Source organism: Syngnathoides biaculeatus, chromosome 18, assembly GCF_019802595.1.
Source record: "Syngnathoides biaculeatus isolate LvHL_M chromosome 18, ASM1980259v1, whole genome shotgun sequence".
NCBI lineage: Eukaryota > Metazoa > Chordata > Actinopteri > Syngnathiformes > Syngnathidae > Syngnathoides > Syngnathoides biaculeatus.
In genome coordinates, this window is record NC_084657.1 from 8,709,856 (window position 1) to 8,728,121 (window position 18,266).

An 18,266-nucleotide genomic window follows, 5' to 3' on the forward strand; every position below is an offset into this window, starting at 1 on the left:
ACTAAAAGTATTCCATAAATCCATTTGATATTCTTGTTGAACATCCATCCATTTTCTTAGCCCTGTAACGAAGCAACAGTGCGGGGGCGGACCGAAATGCAGGAGTTCCAGGCAGAGGCATAATGGTCAATGCGGTTTTAGTCAGGAAACAGGTCGATACCCAAAAAGCAGTCCGAGACGAGGCAGAGGCGCAAAAACGCTAGGCTAGGCAGGATCCAAAAAAGACATTCGGCAAGGTCCGATGACTATGGGGCAAACTAACATGCTTAACAGAACTTGATCAAACCAAAGGGCACAGAATCTCTAAGACTTGGGGCTAGGGGTCCACACAGGCACCAGGGAGAACATTCAAACTCCACACAGGCGGGTCCGGGAGTGAACCCGGACTTCAGAACTGCGAGGTCAACACTGTCCATCATCATTTGTGTTCCGATATCTCTGCCTTTAAAGGGACGTAACAGCGCAACTCCTGGTTGTATTTGTTAGCCCATCTATGGCGTTTAGTTTATCAGCACAAAGGTAGCGGAAGGCAAGGTTGTGTAATCCGTTTTTTGCCACCCTAATCATTAGTCTTGCTGGACTACACGGAAGGTTTTTTTCCCCCCACCTTTCATCTTCCTTCCTGGTCTCATCTAGCGTCTCTTTTGTCATTTGTCTCAGGTGTCCGCCACGGACGGCGACCGCGGTTCCTTCGGCGCCGTGTCGTACGCGCTGGGTCCCGCCTCCGGCGCCGCGGCCGCCGCTTTCTTCACCGTCAGCGAGGAGAGCGGGCAGCTGTGCACCAGCGCGGTCGTGGACCGCGACCAAGGGCCGGACGTGTTCGAGCTGACCGTTACCGCAACGGACGGGGTAAGGAGCACCGTTTCGGACCGTGCCTACAAGAAACGGGCAAAAAGCAAATGCCCGGCATGTAAACAAAGCTCCCTTGTGGATGGGCCGGACGACTAACTCGCTGACAAACTGACCGACAGCCAGACAAACTAACTCATGTCCTGTCTTGACTAACTGAATGACAAACAAACGGACCGACGGGTGGACCAGCTGACTCGTTGACATAGGAACGGAGTGACTGACAAACTGTTGAAGAACTGATAAACTAATCAACAAACTGACTGGAAACCTTGACTGACTAATTGACTGATTGATTCCTTAAAAAACAAACAAATAAACAACAACAAAGAACCGACTGACTAGCTGAAGAACTACCTAACTTATTGTCAATAAAAGTTCCAGAAGTTAACTCCATCCCATCCGTAACGGCGCAATTTCAGGGGGGGCCTAAATGATACTGTTCAAGCTAATATTTGAATTCATGTTTTTTTTTTATTAATCCTTTACTGCAAGGATTTCTGTTCTTGTTTTTAATTTAGAATCAAAGACAAAATCCAAAGGTGGGGATTTGTTTCAAAGAAAAAAATCCCCGCACTCAAGCATGCAGCTGAGTGTTCTGGGATTTGGGATTTGTTCCTTGCTTGGAACAAATCCCCACATAAGAAAACTGGTCTTCATAAGTAGGATTTGAGAAGACATTTGTTCAGAGGTGCGGCTGAACCAAGCCCAGCACTGTCAACGTTATCGCTGTTGTAAAAGTACACAAGGAAAACTCCTAATGTAGCGCAAACTGGTTTCGGTCATCCTTTCGCGGATTGTCTTTCCGACTGTCACTTGGCTGTGATTTGCGCCTGCGAAGCGGAGAGAAAATAAGTTGATTGCAGTCTGTGGGCCTGAAATGAGGCATGAAAAAGAGGATGTTAATCCTCCCTGCAGCGAGATGAGGTTTTTCATATCATTTCCGCCGGCTCATCTAAAAACCACCAGGTTATGGTTTCAGGGCGGCCTGATCTCGGCGGCCCGGGTGAGAGTGTCGGTGGCTGACGTCAACGACAACAGGCCTGCCTTTTACCCAGTTCTCTACACGGTCAGCTTGAGTGCCCACAGCGCCCCCGGAACCTCTGTCGTCAGGGTGACGGCCAGCGATCCGGATGCCGGGGAAAACGGCCGGGTGACGTACCGGGCAACGCCTGGCAGAGGTTCTGCCTTCTTCACCCTCAACAAGGATACAGGTAAGGTCAAGACCCCAACAGTTAGGTGCGTTCACACTGCCAAAAGTTGCAGGGTGAACCACTTCCTTTCGGCACCTGTTGCAGGGGTAGGTTATCCAAGACCCAAATTTAGCTTGGTTGCAGAAATTCAGTGGTCTTAAAACACATCAGACTTGACCATAATCCAGCGAATCCAAACCACCCAGTTTTACTTAATTTGTCTGAAAATTGTTATCAATTCACAACGAATAAATGGATTTGCAAAGGGTTGTAAAATGTTTCTGGTACATTTCCAGAGGAATTTACTGTACGTGGTGCAGTTTTGAAAATATTCTCCATTGTACACGTTCACCGGTATGATTACTCAACTAGTCTCCTTTCTGGCTCCCTTAGGTGTGATTTCGCTTTCGCGCTCGCTCCACGGCAAAGCCAACTCGGTCATCTCCATGGTAATATCAGCCCGGGACGGCGGTGGCCTGACGGCCCCGGTGGACGCCAGGGTGAATGTGAGCGTGGTGGGGGGTTCCGTATCGTCGCCCGTGTTTGAGCAGCCGCAGTACTTCTTCACCGTGTCCGAGGATGTTCTCCGAGGCACGGCAGTGGGCGTGGTCCACGCTGAGACTAAGACTGGTCAGGAAATTGTATCTCATCACGTTAAGTTTTCCGACCGACATACATTTGTAATGCCCCCTTTGTCTTACGTTCAGCTCTTTCCAAAGACATCTTCTATTCCATCTCTTCCGGAGATCCCGATGGTTATTTCACCGTGGATGGTGCAACTGGAACCATCCGCACCGCCCTCCCCCTGGACCATGAAACCTGCCCGAGACTGGACCTTGAGATCCAGGCACGATTCGGCTCTCCTCCCGCTTTTGGGACCAGTCGAGTGCGCATCTCAGTATCGGACATCAATGACAACGCACCTGCTTTCCTGCCCTCCTCGTCTGAGTCCCTGCTCCTGCCTGAGGTCACCAAGATGGGAACGATCGTGTACCGCATTCAGGCCTCGGACAAGGACTCTGGTCATAACGGTCAGCTGAGCTTCGATTTGGTGTCAGCCGGGGTTGCGGGCAGCAGCGGCCAGAGGACGTTCGGCGTGGATCGAGGCAGCGGGGAGGTGCGACTGATCGGCGGACTGTCCTACGAGACCATCCCCCGTTATGACCTCCAGGTGGTGGCCAAAGATGGCGGAGCACCTCAGCTGAGCTCCACCTTCACCCTGGTGGTTCACATCCAGGCGCAGGACGCTCAAGGGCCCCACTTTGACACTCTGACATACCGTGTGGAGCTTCGAGAGAATGTGGCTCTTGACACACGCTTCCTTCAGGTTCGAGCTCTTAACAAAGACACCTCGGGAAATGGCGGCCGTGGTTCCTCATCGTCCGACATTTTGTACCGTCTCCGGCCTGATGGCGATGCAGCCGGCTTTGGAATCATGCCTGATAGCGGTTGGCTGTTTGTGCGGAGTTCTCTAGACCGGGAAGTCAAGGACATGTACTTGCTGACTGTTGTGGCCACCTCGGGCCAGGTTGGGATAGGACGGACCGGCAGCGCCACCGTCAGGGTCACCGTGACTGACGAGAACGACAACTCCCCAAAGCTCAGCCAGGACAGGGTTTTCCTGGCGGTGCGAGAGAACCTGTTGGCGGGGACAGGCTTCGGTAGGGTATCGGCGATGGACCGAGACGCAGGACTGAATGCCCGACTTAGCTACAGGCTGCTCCACGCTGACAGACACTTTCAGATTAACTCGCAGACAGGTGAAGATGGACACAATAGCTGTTTGTGTCGCTGTTGTGAGTTATTCATCTGTTTTTGGCTATTTTTCATTCTTCCCTTCAAGGGGAAATCAGCACTCGCCAGCCGCTGGACAGGGAGCAGCAGTCCAGCTTCCAGTTGGCGGTGGTGGTGCAAGACGGCGGCACACCTCCCCGGACCGCCACTGGGACGGCTTACGTCAGCGTGCTGGACGAAAACGACCACGCTCCCAGTTTCACCCATGCCCGTCCGGACCGAGATCTGGTCTTTCAGGTTAGAATTGTCCTGAATCAGTGAGGAGATGTTTAGTCTTATCCCTCGAATGAATACAGAACAAATGTTGAATCATGTTTGCCCATTATAGGTGAACGAGGGGCTTCCCTCTGGTACTGTCCTCGGTACGGTATCCGCCAAGGACCCAGATGAGGGCGAAAACAGCACCATCTACTACTCTTTAGCAGGCAAGATTAACTGTACAGAAACATTTCAAATTTCTGCCTACGGTTCATTTATTGGAGTGGCGGGGAACCCGAGTCACCCATTTTTAGGATTTGGAGCATACTTGACTAAAACTGAAGTGTAATGACTCGGACTTGAACTGTTGCCTGTTTACTTTGATAATCGTTTACAAGACAGTTTTCTGAAAAAAGTATATATTTTTTGTGTAGCGTACGCAAACCTTTGCCACCTTGTGAAGCGAGTAAACACGACAGGAGATCCAAAGACGATTACGATTTGATTCAAAGATTGTTAGATACAAATCAGGAAAAAGAAAATAGCAGCACGGCCGAGAATGTACAAAGGTTATTATTAGCTAAAACAGTTTTAGCTCACCTTGAGCCAGTCAAAATCGTCATGCCGGCGAAGTGTCTCATTGAGAAAACAAAGTTACAGACAATACAGATCAGGATCATTCAAAAACTATCAGTGCTGATCGAGAGCTACCGAACACAAGTAGAGATACTGGGAAGAAATTGGCTAATGTTGTGACTGAGCAAGATTGTATGTTCTTGACTAGTGACTTGCTAAACCCAAGTGCTAATGACTTGCTTGATTTTGTTCCATTTGGGACTCGAGGTGCTTCTGACCTCCTCCCACCTCTGGGTTCTCGCCTCACGCTGTGACTTCCTCCTAAAGGCTCCAGAGCGGAGCGCTTCTCCCTGAACGCTGCCACCGGCGAGCTCCGAACCGCCGCCCCGCTGAGGTGGGCGGAACGCGCCGAGTACGAGCTGACCGTGACCGCCGCCGACCACGGAACGCCGAGCCTCAGCTCTGCCTGCCTGCTGCGGATACAAGTAATCGCACTCCCTCAGCATATGCGGATTTAGTTGGTGACCAGAGCTAAAAAAAATAAAATAAAATAAAAAAGTGGGGCGGAATATGTACCGTTGCAGTCATTTTATAGTTATTTCCTCAGTGCGGCCTGTTAAGAAAATTGGAGAAAGGGGGTGAATATAAGACCGGGGTTCTATTCCTATGGAAACAAATCAATCCCTGCAATATGTTTGTGGTTCCTGACGTAAAGGTTAGTGGAATCACCAGAATCTGCTCTGAGCAAACTCTTCAGGACTGACTTGTGATTCATGAACTTGGGCTAATCCCTGCAGATCAGCGCTGCCATCGTAGGGGGTGACAATAAAGTTTTCGTGAGTTGCTCATCTGAGGAGGCAGCGAGGGCCTCATCTTGGATTTCTCCTCACCGCGTTGAGTTTAGACGGGAAACGGTCACCTCGGAATAAACATTCCCGGGTGACGTGATGAGATCCGGCTGCGTACAGTCGCAGGAAGTGGAAGGTGCCACAAGCGCCTCACGCAACAGAAATGACGAACTGGCTTGGTCACACTTTATACGTCATCTCTCCTCTGACAAGTTATTCATGAGAACTGTCACGTTTGCATGTGTAGTTCCGATGTAAGGAATTCATTTAGTGAAGGAATTGCACTCAGCGTCTTCATCCAGAGGGTTGTAATTATCTTCATCACATAAAGAAACAGATTTTAGCTCAAGGTTGCATCCGGGGAGGTTCTGGCTTGAGTTCTTCTCTCTGCAATGCCTTGACAATCCCTCGAGGCTTAGTAATGGACCAGATGCGGACTCTTTACCTTCATAGTCAAATCAAATGATTGGAGCGGGCAGGTCCTGCGTGACAAACGTTGACCTAGCTTTTCCCTCTCCTTGTCTGCAGGTTCTGAGCTCCGCCAAGTCATCCCCAAAGCCCAACGTGCTGTCCATGACGCTGAATGTGGTAGAAGGAGCTCTTCCGGGTTCCGTGGTGGGCTCGGTACACCAGCCAGAGTCCGCTGGCTCAGAAGGCCAGATCACCTACCTGGTGGTGGGCGGGACGGACCGAGACGGGACCTTCATGGTGGACCGCTTGAAGGGCGACGTGTACCTTCTGCAGGAACTGGACTACGAGAAGGGTTCTGAGTACACGCTGCACGTGGAGGTGTCCGACTTCTTCCGGGCTTTTCCTCGGAGCCACCTCGTGAAACTGAACATCCAGGTGCAGGACAGGAATGACCATTCGCCGCAGTTCACAGAAGATCCCGTGACCATCGTCGTGTCTGAGAACCTCAAAGCGGCAGCCTCCATATACACTTTTCAGGCTGTAGACAAGGTACCACCACAGAGATTCTTCTTCTGAAGTCATTTTAGCGTGCTCGTGTCATGGCGGTCAGCTAGCCCTCCGCGACCAGTACATTAGTGCACCTCACTTTTCCAATGTGTGGGTTCAAGCTGTGGGATGACTGGACTGCACAGGCAAACTACCGTTACACTCACACTATTTACTCGCGCATTTGAACACGGTAACCCCCCACCTTGGACAGTAGAAATAAACACACCAAATTCAAATAAGTGGCAAAGTCATTGCAGAATTATTCAATGGCTAGAAATGTGTGGCTGTGTCTATGCACAGGACGCCGGCGGTCCCAACAGTGAGCTGCGCTACTCCATGGAGTACCGCTGGCCAGAGAAGGCCGATGACCTCCTCCTATTGGACTCCGTCAGCGGTGTCCTCACTCTGGGCAGGACGTTGGACCGCGAAACCACTCCGTCTCTTCACCTGGTGGTCCGGGCCACTGACCAAGCGGTGGACCCCTCGCAGAGGCGCTGGGGTTCGGTCACGGTGCGACTCTTTGTCACCGACCAAAACGACAACGCGCCGGTCTTCAACTCGCCGGTGGCTATCAGCGTGATGGAGGATCAGCCCGTCGGGTATTTTAGCCTTTAGCGTAGTGTCACATCTGGAAATTGTTCCTGGAATTTTAATCGGTTTCCACTTTATTCCCCAAATAGCTTTGTGATTTTGTACGTGATGGCTCGGGATGAGGATGAAGGGGAAAACGGACGAGTGTCGTACAGAATCCGGACGGGAAACAGTGCTGGTCACTTCAGTCTGAATCCAAACACTGGTGAGCATACCGCTTCCACCAAGTGTGGGATGAATACAGTCTTCCATGGTGCAGGGCTTTATGAAACTGTGCACTAGATGATTTTGCTTGGAGTAATATTTCACTTTGGAGGTGTGTGAGGTTGAGGTCAGACAGGCACTTGATGGAACTTCCAGACAGACCAATGGTGTTGTGGGTGCGAGTTGTATTAGCTTGCCGTTTGTTTTCTCATACGGTATTCAGATTTAACAGTAGATAAGTGCGGCAAAAATGTACACCAATGACTCATAACAGTAACCGTGCACAATAGAAATCAACAAAATGGGACCAAAAATAAACCACACACGGGACGTAGGACGGTGAATGAGTTCATCTGCACAATTGAAATCTGAAGGACTACAAATAACTTCCAAGTTCCCTCGCAGGCGCTCTGTCCATCCTGAAAGCTCTCGACCGAGAGGACCAGGAGGTGTTCAATCTGACGGTGGTGGCGGAAGATGGAGGCACGCCTTCGCTCTCCACCTCCCAGTTTCTCCGGGTCCAGGTGATGGACATCAATGATGAAGCGCCAGTGTTCCAGAAGGCTGATTTTGAGACCCAGGTTCTGGAGAACCAGCGGCCCGGCACGACGGTGCTGACAATGGTGGCCACCGACAGAGATCAAGGTTCGTTTCTTGCGGCGCAAAGCCGAGGGTAGTCGGACGGTCCTTCCTTCACGTGTGTCTACTCAGGTTCCAATGGGCACGTGACATTCGGGGGCGTGACGGAAGAAGGCTTTGTCATCAACCCGACGACCGGCGTCGTCACCACCACCAAAGAACTGGACAAGGAGCTTCAAGATCACTACATTCTTACTGGTATTGATTCTGAAACTTGAGTTCAAAAACTGCAAAGGCAATATGAAGTTTTCAGTGAACAACATTTGGAACATAACAGTGAAAATGTCGCCTGTTACGCTAATGTACCTGTTTTAAACGCGAAAAACTATTTAGTGTCCAATGATTCACGTGTAAGTGATTATATAAACATCAAAGACGATTTCCAGTCTTCGGTGAACCGAAAGAGTTTTTGTGACGATCAACCTGTGGTTTCGTTAATGTAAAAGACAATCCGGAGTATTCCACGAACCACAAGTTGCTTTCATGACTGTTTTTTTTCTGTAAATATCAAAGAGCACGGTGAGTTTTTAACGACTCAGAGTCACATTTTAGTTTTGTGATGTGATTTTATATATTTCAAAGGCAATCGAGAGTTATCTGAGTACCAAACATTTTCAAGCACATCAATTATGATTATTATACTTTTATCAAGATATTTTTCAAGGTTTCAACGTACGTGTTTTATTCTTTACTGACTAAGGAGCGTGCATACACGTCAAATACAATGATAACTCTTTCATATGCGTTCTCGTGAAAAAAACATTATGCATCTTTAATCATTGGAGCAATAAAGGTTACAGAAAATTTTGCACCGTTCCAATTGGTCCCTGATTAACTCTCTCTGCCCCGCCACACGTTCCAGTCTACGCATGGGACAGCGGTCTGCCCCCCAACTTCGCCAAGGCGACAGTGCGGGTGGAGGTTCAGGACGTGAACGACAACGCTCCGGTCTTTGCCCGGCCGTGGTACGGCCTGGAAGCCCCCGAGAACCAGGACCCTGTGGAGCTCTGTGTCCTCAAGGCCATGGACCCGGACTCGGGCGCTGGCGGGGAGCTGGAGTACAGGATTACCGGTCAGAGCCATTTCGCCAGTCCTTCTCGCCAACTATTTCATTAGTTGGCTGGCTACTACAAGCTTGTTTCTTGCTTTTGGCATGGCCTGTACATGTATAAAAACAGATCTAGCGGTTTGACACAAGTCTGGCTGTTGATGTCTAACTTTAAAAATAGTACTTTACCCTCTGCCACTTAATGGATGGAGCTTCTTTCCCCTGATTTTTTCTTCTCCAACCGCTCCCTCCAGCGGGAGATCTGGATGAGGATTTCCTTCTCCACGCCAGCACGGGTGCCTTGTCCACCCGACGGGGCCTGGACAGGGAGACCAAGGCCGAGTACACGCTGGAGGTGACGGCCGCGGACCGAGGCACCCCGGCTCTGAGCGCCGTGGTCACGGTGAAGATCCGAGTGCTGGACGTCAACGACAACAATCCCGTTTTCGGCACGGCCAGCTACAATGCAGATATTTCCGAGGATGCTGCTGAGGGATCACAAGTCCTGATGGTAGACAGACATTATGTTCTTGGCCCTGGCCCTGGCAATTATTATTATTATTTTTTTTTAATTGAATTAGATTCTTTTGATGTGTTCTCAGGTGTCTGCAGAGGATCCAGACGATGACGTCAACGGCAAAGTCGCGTACTTCCTCAGCCACGAGGCCGACGGTGCGTTCGCGGTGGAGGAGCAGACCGGCCGCGTCATCACGTCTGCGCGTCTGGACCGCGAAAAGCAAGCGTCGTACAGCTTCCAGGTCTTTGCCACAGACCAATCCCCGGCATCGCCCAGAAACTCATCTACTCAGGTGAAGTGACGTTTTCACCCCAAATATATCCCAAAGATCAAAGCTTACTGTCTGGACTAAATCATGTTTCAACGTGAATCTCGTCTTCCAGGTGACCATCACTATCACGGATGTCAACGACAACATGCCCGTCTTTATCCAGGACCCGTTGGTTATGGAGGTGTCCAGCAGGCGATCACAACGGGTTCTGGCCACCATGAAGGCAGAGGACAAGGACTTTGGCGCTAACGGCTCAGTGTTTTATCGCTTTGCCGCCCCGGTGAAGGGCTTCAGCATCAACTCTCTGACTGGGCAGATCCAGGCTACGGAGCCTCTGGATACCCTGTCCCAGGGCCAGAGGACCCTCATCGTGGAGGCCATGGACCAGGGCACCCCGGCCCAGTCCGCGCAGGGGGTTGTGGTGATCTACGTGAAGGAGGTGGAGTATGACGGCATTCGCTTCTCCAGGAACACCAGAGACGTCCCCATACAGGAGAACGTGGCTAAAGGTCCGACATAGTACGAGGATCATATTTAATGATCGTATTTATCGCCACGGACTCTTCTGTAATTGTGATCCCTTCAAATTAGGCACAGCTGTGGCTCAGGCCCAGGCCCAGTTTCCAAATGGAAACCGCAAGGGAATCAGCTACAGCATCTTCAGCGGGAACAGACGGCAGGCCTTCACCATCAGCTCATCCACAGGTGAACACCTTTGGAACTCTTCATTTTGAGCAAGAGTCTTTTGTCCGGTAAATAGATTACACTTGTGTCGGACTTTAAGTAAAACAAAGTTTTAGGATCAAGTGATTTTTTTCGGGGAGAAGATTAAGATTGTGCGGGAATACGCAATCGCCAAACATAACGGGAGAGGTGGGAATTTCCACCAAATGTGAATTTGTCCATGTTTCGTGGAGGTGAAATCTGGGTGCAGAGTGCCGAGGGTCTGGACTTTGAGGACACGCCCAGGTTGCGTCTGGTGGTCAAGGCCGAAACGGTGTCCTCGACCTCGTTCACCAGTATCAACTTGATGCTACAGGATGTCAATGACAACCTGCCTCGCTTCCAGCTACAAAACTACGTGGCATACGTGAAGGAGGCACAGGGATATGAAGCGCCGATCATACAGGTAGTACTCAACCCCACTGCTGGCCTCGGGGTCTTCTGGCGTTTTTAACCATAGCGTAAATGTTCCCAGGTTGTGGCCAAGGACGTGGACCAGGGCCAGAACGGTCAGGTGACCTATTCCATTCAGTCGTCGGGTATGAGCGGCTTGTTCAAGATTGATCCGATGACAGGAAGCGTCACCACCACGGCTATCATGGACCGCGAGATCTTTACCCAGACCAAGTAAAAGGACAAAGAGAACACAATGGTACTGTTTTCAAACACAACTGGATATGATATGTAATTTTGTTTTTCCAGGCTGGTAATCACAGCAACCGACAGGGGAAGCCCAAGGCTCGCAGGTTCAGCGACTCTGACCGTAATCATCGTGGACCAGAATGACAACAGTCCTACTATTCCCTTGCCACAAGAAATCCGCATCTCAGAGAGTATTTATCAGAAATATCATACGATACAAATGTGGGACCTTGACTTGAGTTTTTTGTTTTGTTACAAGCAGTTGATTGGTAGATGTTGTGCTTTGTGTTGCAACCCAAAATTTGACTCAAGACGCCAACCCTTTTGAGGCGAAATAAAATGGAATGGCACAAATTAAAAACCAAAATCAAAATCAAGGTGCCACTGTCCCGGTCCCGTCTGCGCAAGCAACTGATCTGGCTTTGTGCCCATTAGACACATTGATCGGCACCGAGATCACCCTGGTGACAGGCAACGACGTAGACTCCGGCCCCGCCCTGGCCTACTCCTTGCACCTGGACTCGAGCGCCGTGGGCAAGTTTGGGATCCACCGCTACACCGGAAGCGTTTCCCTCACCGCGCCGCTGGATTTTGAGGAGAAGACTTGGTACACCCTGACTGTCAGAGCGACCGACAGCCAGCACCACACCGAGGCCAACGTCACCATCCTGGTCGAGGATGTCAACGACAATGTGCCGGTTTTCACCAAGGACCTCTATCAGGTACGATGACCAAATAAGGTACAGTATTGCTCTTGCATGTGTGCAAGGAAAACCACAATCACTAATGCACTATCAACTCAAGGTCCCATTATACCTTAACGGCTGTTATCGGTATGACCCACCCATCCAGGTGAGCCTACCCGAGCACACGCCAGCTGGCAGTGTGGTTATCACGGTGACGGCAACCGACAAGGACTCTAGAGAGAACGGAAGGATCACCTACAGTGTGATGTCGTCTACTCAGGAGAGATTCTACATTGATCCCAACAACGGTAGACCAGCAAAATTTAAACATCAGACTCCACGGTTCTCTGACCCTGTTTTGGGGTTTCCAGGAACTTTATTCATCAGCCACCGAGCGGAGTTTGACCCCGAACGGCCTTCTATCAATGTGGTCATTGAAGCCCGCGATGGGGGTTCGCCGCCGCATTCTGCTCTCGCCACCATCCAGGTTCAAATCACCGACATCAATGATAATGCGCCCGTGTTCCACCAATCAGAGTACAGGTCAGTTTGAGTCCAAGTCTTGATTTTAACCCACAATTTAAAACAAATCCCAAGTGTCTTAATAATACATCTGTGAGATGGTTTTACAGATTTTGGAAAGATCTGTCCTGTCTCATGCAATTGAAAAACTTTTTGTCCCACCCATACAAAACTGGGCCAATGGCAGATCTGGAATCTGTTACGATGATGGCCAGGATAGTAGAGCTAGGACGCTGCAAATTGCCAAGCAACCCCAAAAAACAATTTTCATGTTGCAGCACTTCATATCTGGATTACACAGATTTCGTAGCGTTGGAAACTGGGCTAGATCTACGGTCTACGGTGTTGTGGTTGAACAAGCGACTCATACTTTGGAAAGTGTGTTCCGGAAAGTGTTTTTTTTTTTTTTTTTTTTTTACACATGGTATTGTTTCAGCGGGTTACCTTATTTGAGGGTGGTTGTGGTTCTTGGGACTGTCATGGGCAGAGAAACTTGGTGTGTGGGTCAGGAAATTGTAAAACAACTCGCTCACAAACATATTTTCAGAAATCGACAGATGACGAAATATTCATTTGGTTGTTTACTTTCACACCTGATGTGCGGTGACGGGCCCGCTAAAGATAACATTTGGATCCAAGCCATTAAAAAGTGACGTTTCTATAATATGGTCCCTTTTCGGTCTTCAAGGGCGATGGTTTCAGAGGACACCATCCCCGGGGTGACAGTCTTGACATTCGAGGCCTTCGACAGCGACCTCTCCCGGGAAAACTGCGGCTTCGACTTTGCTATCACCAACGGCAATGAGGGCAACGCCTTCCAGATCGAAAGCAGCGTGCGTTTCCTGGAGGGTCGGGGCTTCCAAACCGTTGGGACACTTCTCTTGGCCGAGGGGCTCGATTTTGAAGCCAAGCCGCTGTATAACCTCACTGTGGTGGTGTCAGACCGTGGCGTCCCCCAGAGGAGCTCCAGCGTGGCGGCTGTGATTGTGATCAGCGACATAAATGACAACCCGCCGGTTTTCAGCAGGGCGGAATATGCGGTGGCATTGAGCGAGGGCGCCGCTGCCGGGAGCGAGATCATACGACTAACTGCAACAGGTACGTGAAAGTTGTCTCGGTTGGACCACTTCATCTCACGTAGTCTGAGTTATTGGAGATCTATTGTTTCCTTTTTTTTCCCAGATCCAGACTCGACGCCAAATGCGGAGGTCCATTATGCAATCAGCTCCGGGGATGAGATTAACCTATTCACCGTGGACCAATGGACCGGAGCCTTGCGACTTCAGCAGGCGTTGGACCGCGAGCACCGGTCTACTCATGCCGTCGTCATCCAGGCCACAGACGGCCAAGGACATTTCGCCCTGGTTCCCGTTGTTGTCGAGGTGAAAGACATGAACGACAATCATCCTTTCTTCCCAGTGGAAGTCCTGACAGCAAGCATCAGGGAAAACCAACCAGTAAATTCCCCTGTAAGCGTTCTCCACGCCATAGACTATGACACAGGAGTCTTCGGCCAGTTAAGGTACTTCATGGAAGAGCGGTCGCCCGCGGAAAAGGACTTCTTCGTGGATTCTTCCACTGGCGAGATCAGGAGCAAGAACCCCTTTGACTTTGAGAAGATCAATTCATTCAACTTTGTTGCAATTGCAGTCGATGCAGGAAACCACTCCGCCACCGTGACGGTGCAGGTGTTTGTCACAGGCGAGGATGAGTACGACCCGCTTTTCACCTCTTCCGAGTTCTCCTTTAAGGTCCCGGAGGACTCCAGGAAAGGCCAGAGCATTGGCCAAGTCCAGGCCCACGACGAGGACAAGGGCGTAGACGGGATCGTCCTCTACTCCTTCCCCACGAGCTCTCCTTACTTTGAAATCAACAAAACCACCGGTGTGGTTTTCCTCAAGCTGGACAGCGGTCAAAGCAGCAACAGCGGATCAGGTCGAGCCAAAAGGGAAACTAGGCTGATCACGCTGGACGTGAGAGCTCACAGTCCTCTCGATGCATCTCGGCATGCCACGGCGCACATCTCCATTGATGTAACCAACACGGGTTTTGGCTTGTCCCCCAATGTTAACATCCTGCTGATTATCATTATTGCCGTATCGCTCGGCGTGATCGTTCTGCTCGTTGTCATGGCGGCAGTGGTGTTTTTGGTGAAGTCCCACAAGAAGAAGAAAGCCCAGAACGCTACAAACAGAGACGTGCCCTCGGGAACTGCCCTGAAGAATATGGACAACTGCAGCTCTGGACAGGGAGAGGAAAGAATATACCACCAGGCCTTGCCAGGCTATGTTGGAGACCAGACGGCTGGAGGTGGGGGTCCGTACACAAGAGGTGGCTCTCTGGATCCGTCTCACTCTAGCGGGAGAGGATCTGCAGAGGCAGCGGAGGATGATGAAATCAGGATGATTAACGAGTACCCTCGTGTGGCGTCCATCAGCTCATCCATGCAGGAACACATCTCTGCCAGAGGACCAGACTCTGGGATACAGCAGGACGCCGACCAGCTCTCCGACGTCTCTTGTGAACCGGCAGCTTTGGAAGGGAGCACTTGGTTCAAAGGCAAAAAATTGGGTGGGAGTCTTAGTGGGACTTTGCTCTCTGGGCAGCTCCCGGTCTGCAGGGATGAGGGAGGTGGGTACCTTCTTGGAGTTGGGAGGGGCCTCAATATTTCCCTCCCCAAGGATTACGCCTTCCCTGAGGATGGGAAACCATCCGTGGATGGTTCTCTCACAGCCATAGTGGCTAGTGACGAGGAGCTCCGGGGAAGCTACAACTGGGACTACCTGCTCAACTGGTGTCCACAGTTCCAACCCCTGGCCAATGTCTTCACAGAGATTGCCAGATTGAAAGACGAGACGGCCCAGCAGAACCCCAATCCGCGCCAGCCTTTCCAGCCCAAGCCCAAAATGGACCCCAAACCCAGAATTGACCCGCCACCACTCATCACGTCTGTCGCCCACCCAGGGGCCATGTCAGTACCCCCCAAGATCCCTGTGATCGGACGGACGTTCCCCCACCTGGCATCGCTCAGACGCTCCCCCATTAGTCACGAGGGTTCCATTTCCTCAGCAGCCATGTCGCCAAGTTTTTCACCCTCGCTTTCCCCGCTGGCAGCGCGCTCGCCTGCCGTCTCCCCTTTTGGTGTCAACCAGGGGCCCTCGGCGTCCATGATTAGCACCCGGGAGCCCTCGCTGGACCAGAGCCCTGATCACGAGATGAGAATTTGAGGACAATTTCTCGAACTATCACATATTTCTCCGTCCTTGGCGCCAATTCCGTGGACTGGCACTCAGCGTGGTGACTGGACCGCCCTTTGTGGTTCTCAGACTTTTTAGGTCCAGGGACCACTTACAGCAAAGAAAGGACAAACCTAAATATGTTTTGCCAGGGTCAGATGAATGTGTTGATACATCAGAGTCACATCAGAACATTTAATTGGCCCAAAGCTAAAGTTGTTTTACTGATGTGCCCATACGTAGGTATACACTTTTTTTTAAATTATACAATATATTAATTTATTGTACCCGGATCCCAGTGTGTGAATGACTGGTCTGCAGGACAACTCACTGCGGTTTTGACAGTGACTTGCGGCGTTGTGGTGGGTTTTCATGTTCCCTCGCTGGCTGGCCAGAGAGAACCTTGTTCATGCGGGTTAGGGTCAGTGTTCAAAGCATCGGGAAAAAAAAAATGAACACCAGCGGATTGTTTTTGACGTGCCAATGTGGGACGGACGTAGAGATCATTGCCCGTTTCTGCGATTTTAAAATACATTTTTGCCATCAAATATTGATTTGACATTGTGTTTGTGCATTATGTGTATTAGGATGTTTGAAAACTAGGGTATGTGCCTTTGTGATTGTTAGCCAGTTAGCGCCTCCAGTCGGGACGGATACGCACGTGTTTGCTAGCGTTATTTATATGAACAAAGGAGGAGGAGGAGGAGGAGGTCTTACACTTTGTTGTTTACTTTGTCAAATTTCAGATCGAAGCAGTTTTAGAGGGGTCATCTCCGTGTCTTTACGATGAAACCGCTTCCTGCATCGACGATAACGGTATTCGTCTTAGCGCGGAGGGAAATATGCAAACGTAACTGGACTGCAGCCAACGCTACGGAAACATTTTAGGTTTGGAGTTTTCCCTGAGAGGGCTGTTATGACCGAAGCCCCCCCTTCTTCTTTAATTGCCTCACCATATTTACGCATCAAATTCGTGAACTCATTTTGGAATCAGAAATCAAAGGGTAATGGGTTATTCCACTATCGTTGATGTTTGGTAACACAAAAATGCTTGCAACATTTCAACGTCTTCATTTATGATACGACAATTTGAAATTTTTGTCCAGATTTGGAGAAGAATCACGGAAGTTGTGGACGCGGGTGATTTCCCTTTGCGGGCTGCATAAAATCGCGCGGTGGGCCGGACCTGGCCCGCCGGCCTTGAGTTTGACACCTGTAGCTTTGGGTGAGGACACGGATTAGGGTCAGGGGTTGCGCATGAGAGTTAAAACGTACACAAACTCATCAAGCGGTGCAGTATCCCCCCCCACACATCCGTCTCATTTGCATACAGTTATGTTTTGTCAAATCTGTACTGTACTCGTGTTTCAAGCAACAAAATAAATCCCCCACTGATCCCTTTTTGACACAAACTGGAGTCTGCGTTTTCTCTTTCGAGAGTCGCGTCGTGTTCGCGGGATGACGAAGAGCCGAGTTTAAATCCAGAATTTTGAAGAGTTTTTGGTGGGGGCGAAACGTTTCTCGCGAGCTCTTTCCGAGAGGATGCGTACGTCTGTGTAATTATTACATATCAGACAGCGTAGGGGCCTTTATTCAAGTGTCCAGGAAGCAGAGAAACAAACGAAAAAAAATCAACAAATGTCAAAGCCTTGGGGGAAGACCGGACCACCGCTCATCTTTTAACGTTACACCAAAAAAAAAGCAAAGATCTTTTATTAAAGTGCTTTGCAGGGGACGTCCCCTGCTGTATGCAGCTTGTTGCCGTTTTCCCAAAAACAAAAACAGACCAGACGGCACGGTGGTCTTCTGAGGACCCGGGTTTGATCCCGGTGGCCCCGCCGGTGTGGAGTTTGCACGTTATCCTCGTGCCTGCGTGGCTTTTCTCCGGGTGGCCACTCCGGTTTCCTCCCAAATCCCCAAAAAATGCAACATTCATTTGACACTCTAAATCGCCCCGTCGGTGTGATTGTGAGCACGATTGTTTGTCTCCGTGTGCCCTGCGATTGGCCGGCGACCAGTCCGGGATGTCGACAGCTGAGATGGGCTCCAGTACTCCCCCGCGACCCTCGTTAGGATAAGCGGCAAAAAAATGGATGGCTGGATGGATGGATGGAAACCAGACCAACGGTATTGAAGCCATCATGCCTGTTAAAATTGTTATTAAAGTTAAAAAAAAAGTTTTTCAACCGATCATTATCCTAACCCTAGCTAGCATCTTTTTCAGATTTACAAACACAAGTAAAAAAAATAAGGCACAATCTCACATGGCGTTGGCGCTTGACACCATTAGCACGGATGCTAAGAGTTGTGCACGCTAAACGTTTTATTTTGTAACCCGAACGGGTTCCGTTTCGTCCCGATCTTAGTTTAGCATCTTTAGCATGAGTACGTGTTGTTCTTCCATCCTTTAAACCAGGTTAAGGTTCAGCCGTAGAGGTTTTTTCAAGTCCCCCCACCAAAAAAAAAAAAATTGTGTCGGCCTTCAATTTGTAAGAGCGCATCATATTTCTTGAGCAGCAAATCCGACTAAATTGTCAAGACAAGCTCGGCATCCGTTTGTCTGTCTGCACGCTCCAAAGCCTTTAAGTGCGGGAACACGGAAAAGGAGCAAAGTTCCAGAGCGGCTCAGCGTGAGTGACACGAACGGCTGGAACCGAACGACGCGGACGGCTCGACGCCGCGGTCTGCTCGGATAAGTACGGAAAATCCGGGCCGGGAGGATTCTTGATTTTTGTTAGCAGGGACCGTTGGCGTCGTAGCGATCCGGGC

At 50.2% G+C, this 18,266-nt stretch overlaps 1 protein-coding gene across 2 annotated transcripts in view; it reads left to right on the forward strand.

Annotated features, from left to right (window-relative positions):
- Positions 1 to 16,900, forward strand: part of LOC133491830 (protocadherin-16-like) — a 38,797-nt gene extending 21,897 nt beyond the window's left edge. The window contains exons 5-29 of one of the 2 annotated variants that reach the window (XM_061803473.1): positions 661 to 849; positions 1,832 to 2,063; positions 2,436 to 2,672; positions 2,750 to 3,802; positions 3,886 to 4,073; positions 4,165 to 4,261; positions 4,938 to 5,095; positions 5,987 to 6,418; positions 6,719 to 7,017; positions 7,099 to 7,214; positions 7,619 to 7,858; positions 7,925 to 8,050; positions 8,715 to 8,924; positions 9,155 to 9,411; positions 9,482 to 9,709; positions 9,801 to 10,197; positions 10,280 to 10,393; positions 10,606 to 10,817; positions 10,887 to 11,038; positions 11,114 to 11,244; positions 11,489 to 11,775; positions 11,906 to 12,047; positions 12,111 to 12,282; positions 12,950 to 13,359; positions 13,444 to 16,900. In XM_061803473.1, coding sequence (XP_061659457.1) covers positions 661 to 849; positions 1,832 to 2,063; positions 2,436 to 2,672; positions 2,750 to 3,802; positions 3,886 to 4,073; positions 4,165 to 4,261; positions 4,938 to 5,095; positions 5,987 to 6,418; positions 6,719 to 7,017; positions 7,099 to 7,214; positions 7,619 to 7,858; positions 7,925 to 8,050; positions 8,715 to 8,924; positions 9,155 to 9,411; positions 9,482 to 9,709; positions 9,801 to 10,197; positions 10,280 to 10,393; positions 10,606 to 10,817; positions 10,887 to 11,038; positions 11,114 to 11,244; positions 11,489 to 11,775; positions 11,906 to 12,047; positions 12,111 to 12,282; positions 12,950 to 13,359; positions 13,444 to 15,488 — 8,124 coding nt within the window. In that variant the 3' untranslated portion in view covers positions 15,489 to 16,900. The remainder of the gene's footprint in view (positions 1 to 660; positions 850 to 1,831; positions 2,064 to 2,435; positions 2,673 to 2,749; positions 3,803 to 3,885; positions 4,074 to 4,164; positions 4,262 to 4,937; positions 5,096 to 5,986; positions 6,419 to 6,718; positions 7,018 to 7,098; positions 7,215 to 7,618; positions 7,859 to 7,924; positions 8,051 to 8,714; positions 8,925 to 9,154; positions 9,412 to 9,481; positions 9,710 to 9,800; positions 10,198 to 10,279; positions 10,394 to 10,605; positions 10,818 to 10,886; positions 11,039 to 11,113; positions 11,245 to 11,488; positions 11,776 to 11,905; positions 12,048 to 12,110; positions 12,283 to 12,949; positions 13,360 to 13,443) is intronic. The other variant, XM_061803474.1, reaches the window with a different exon arrangement.
- The last annotated feature ends 1,366 nt before the right edge of the window (positions 16,901 to 18,266 follow it).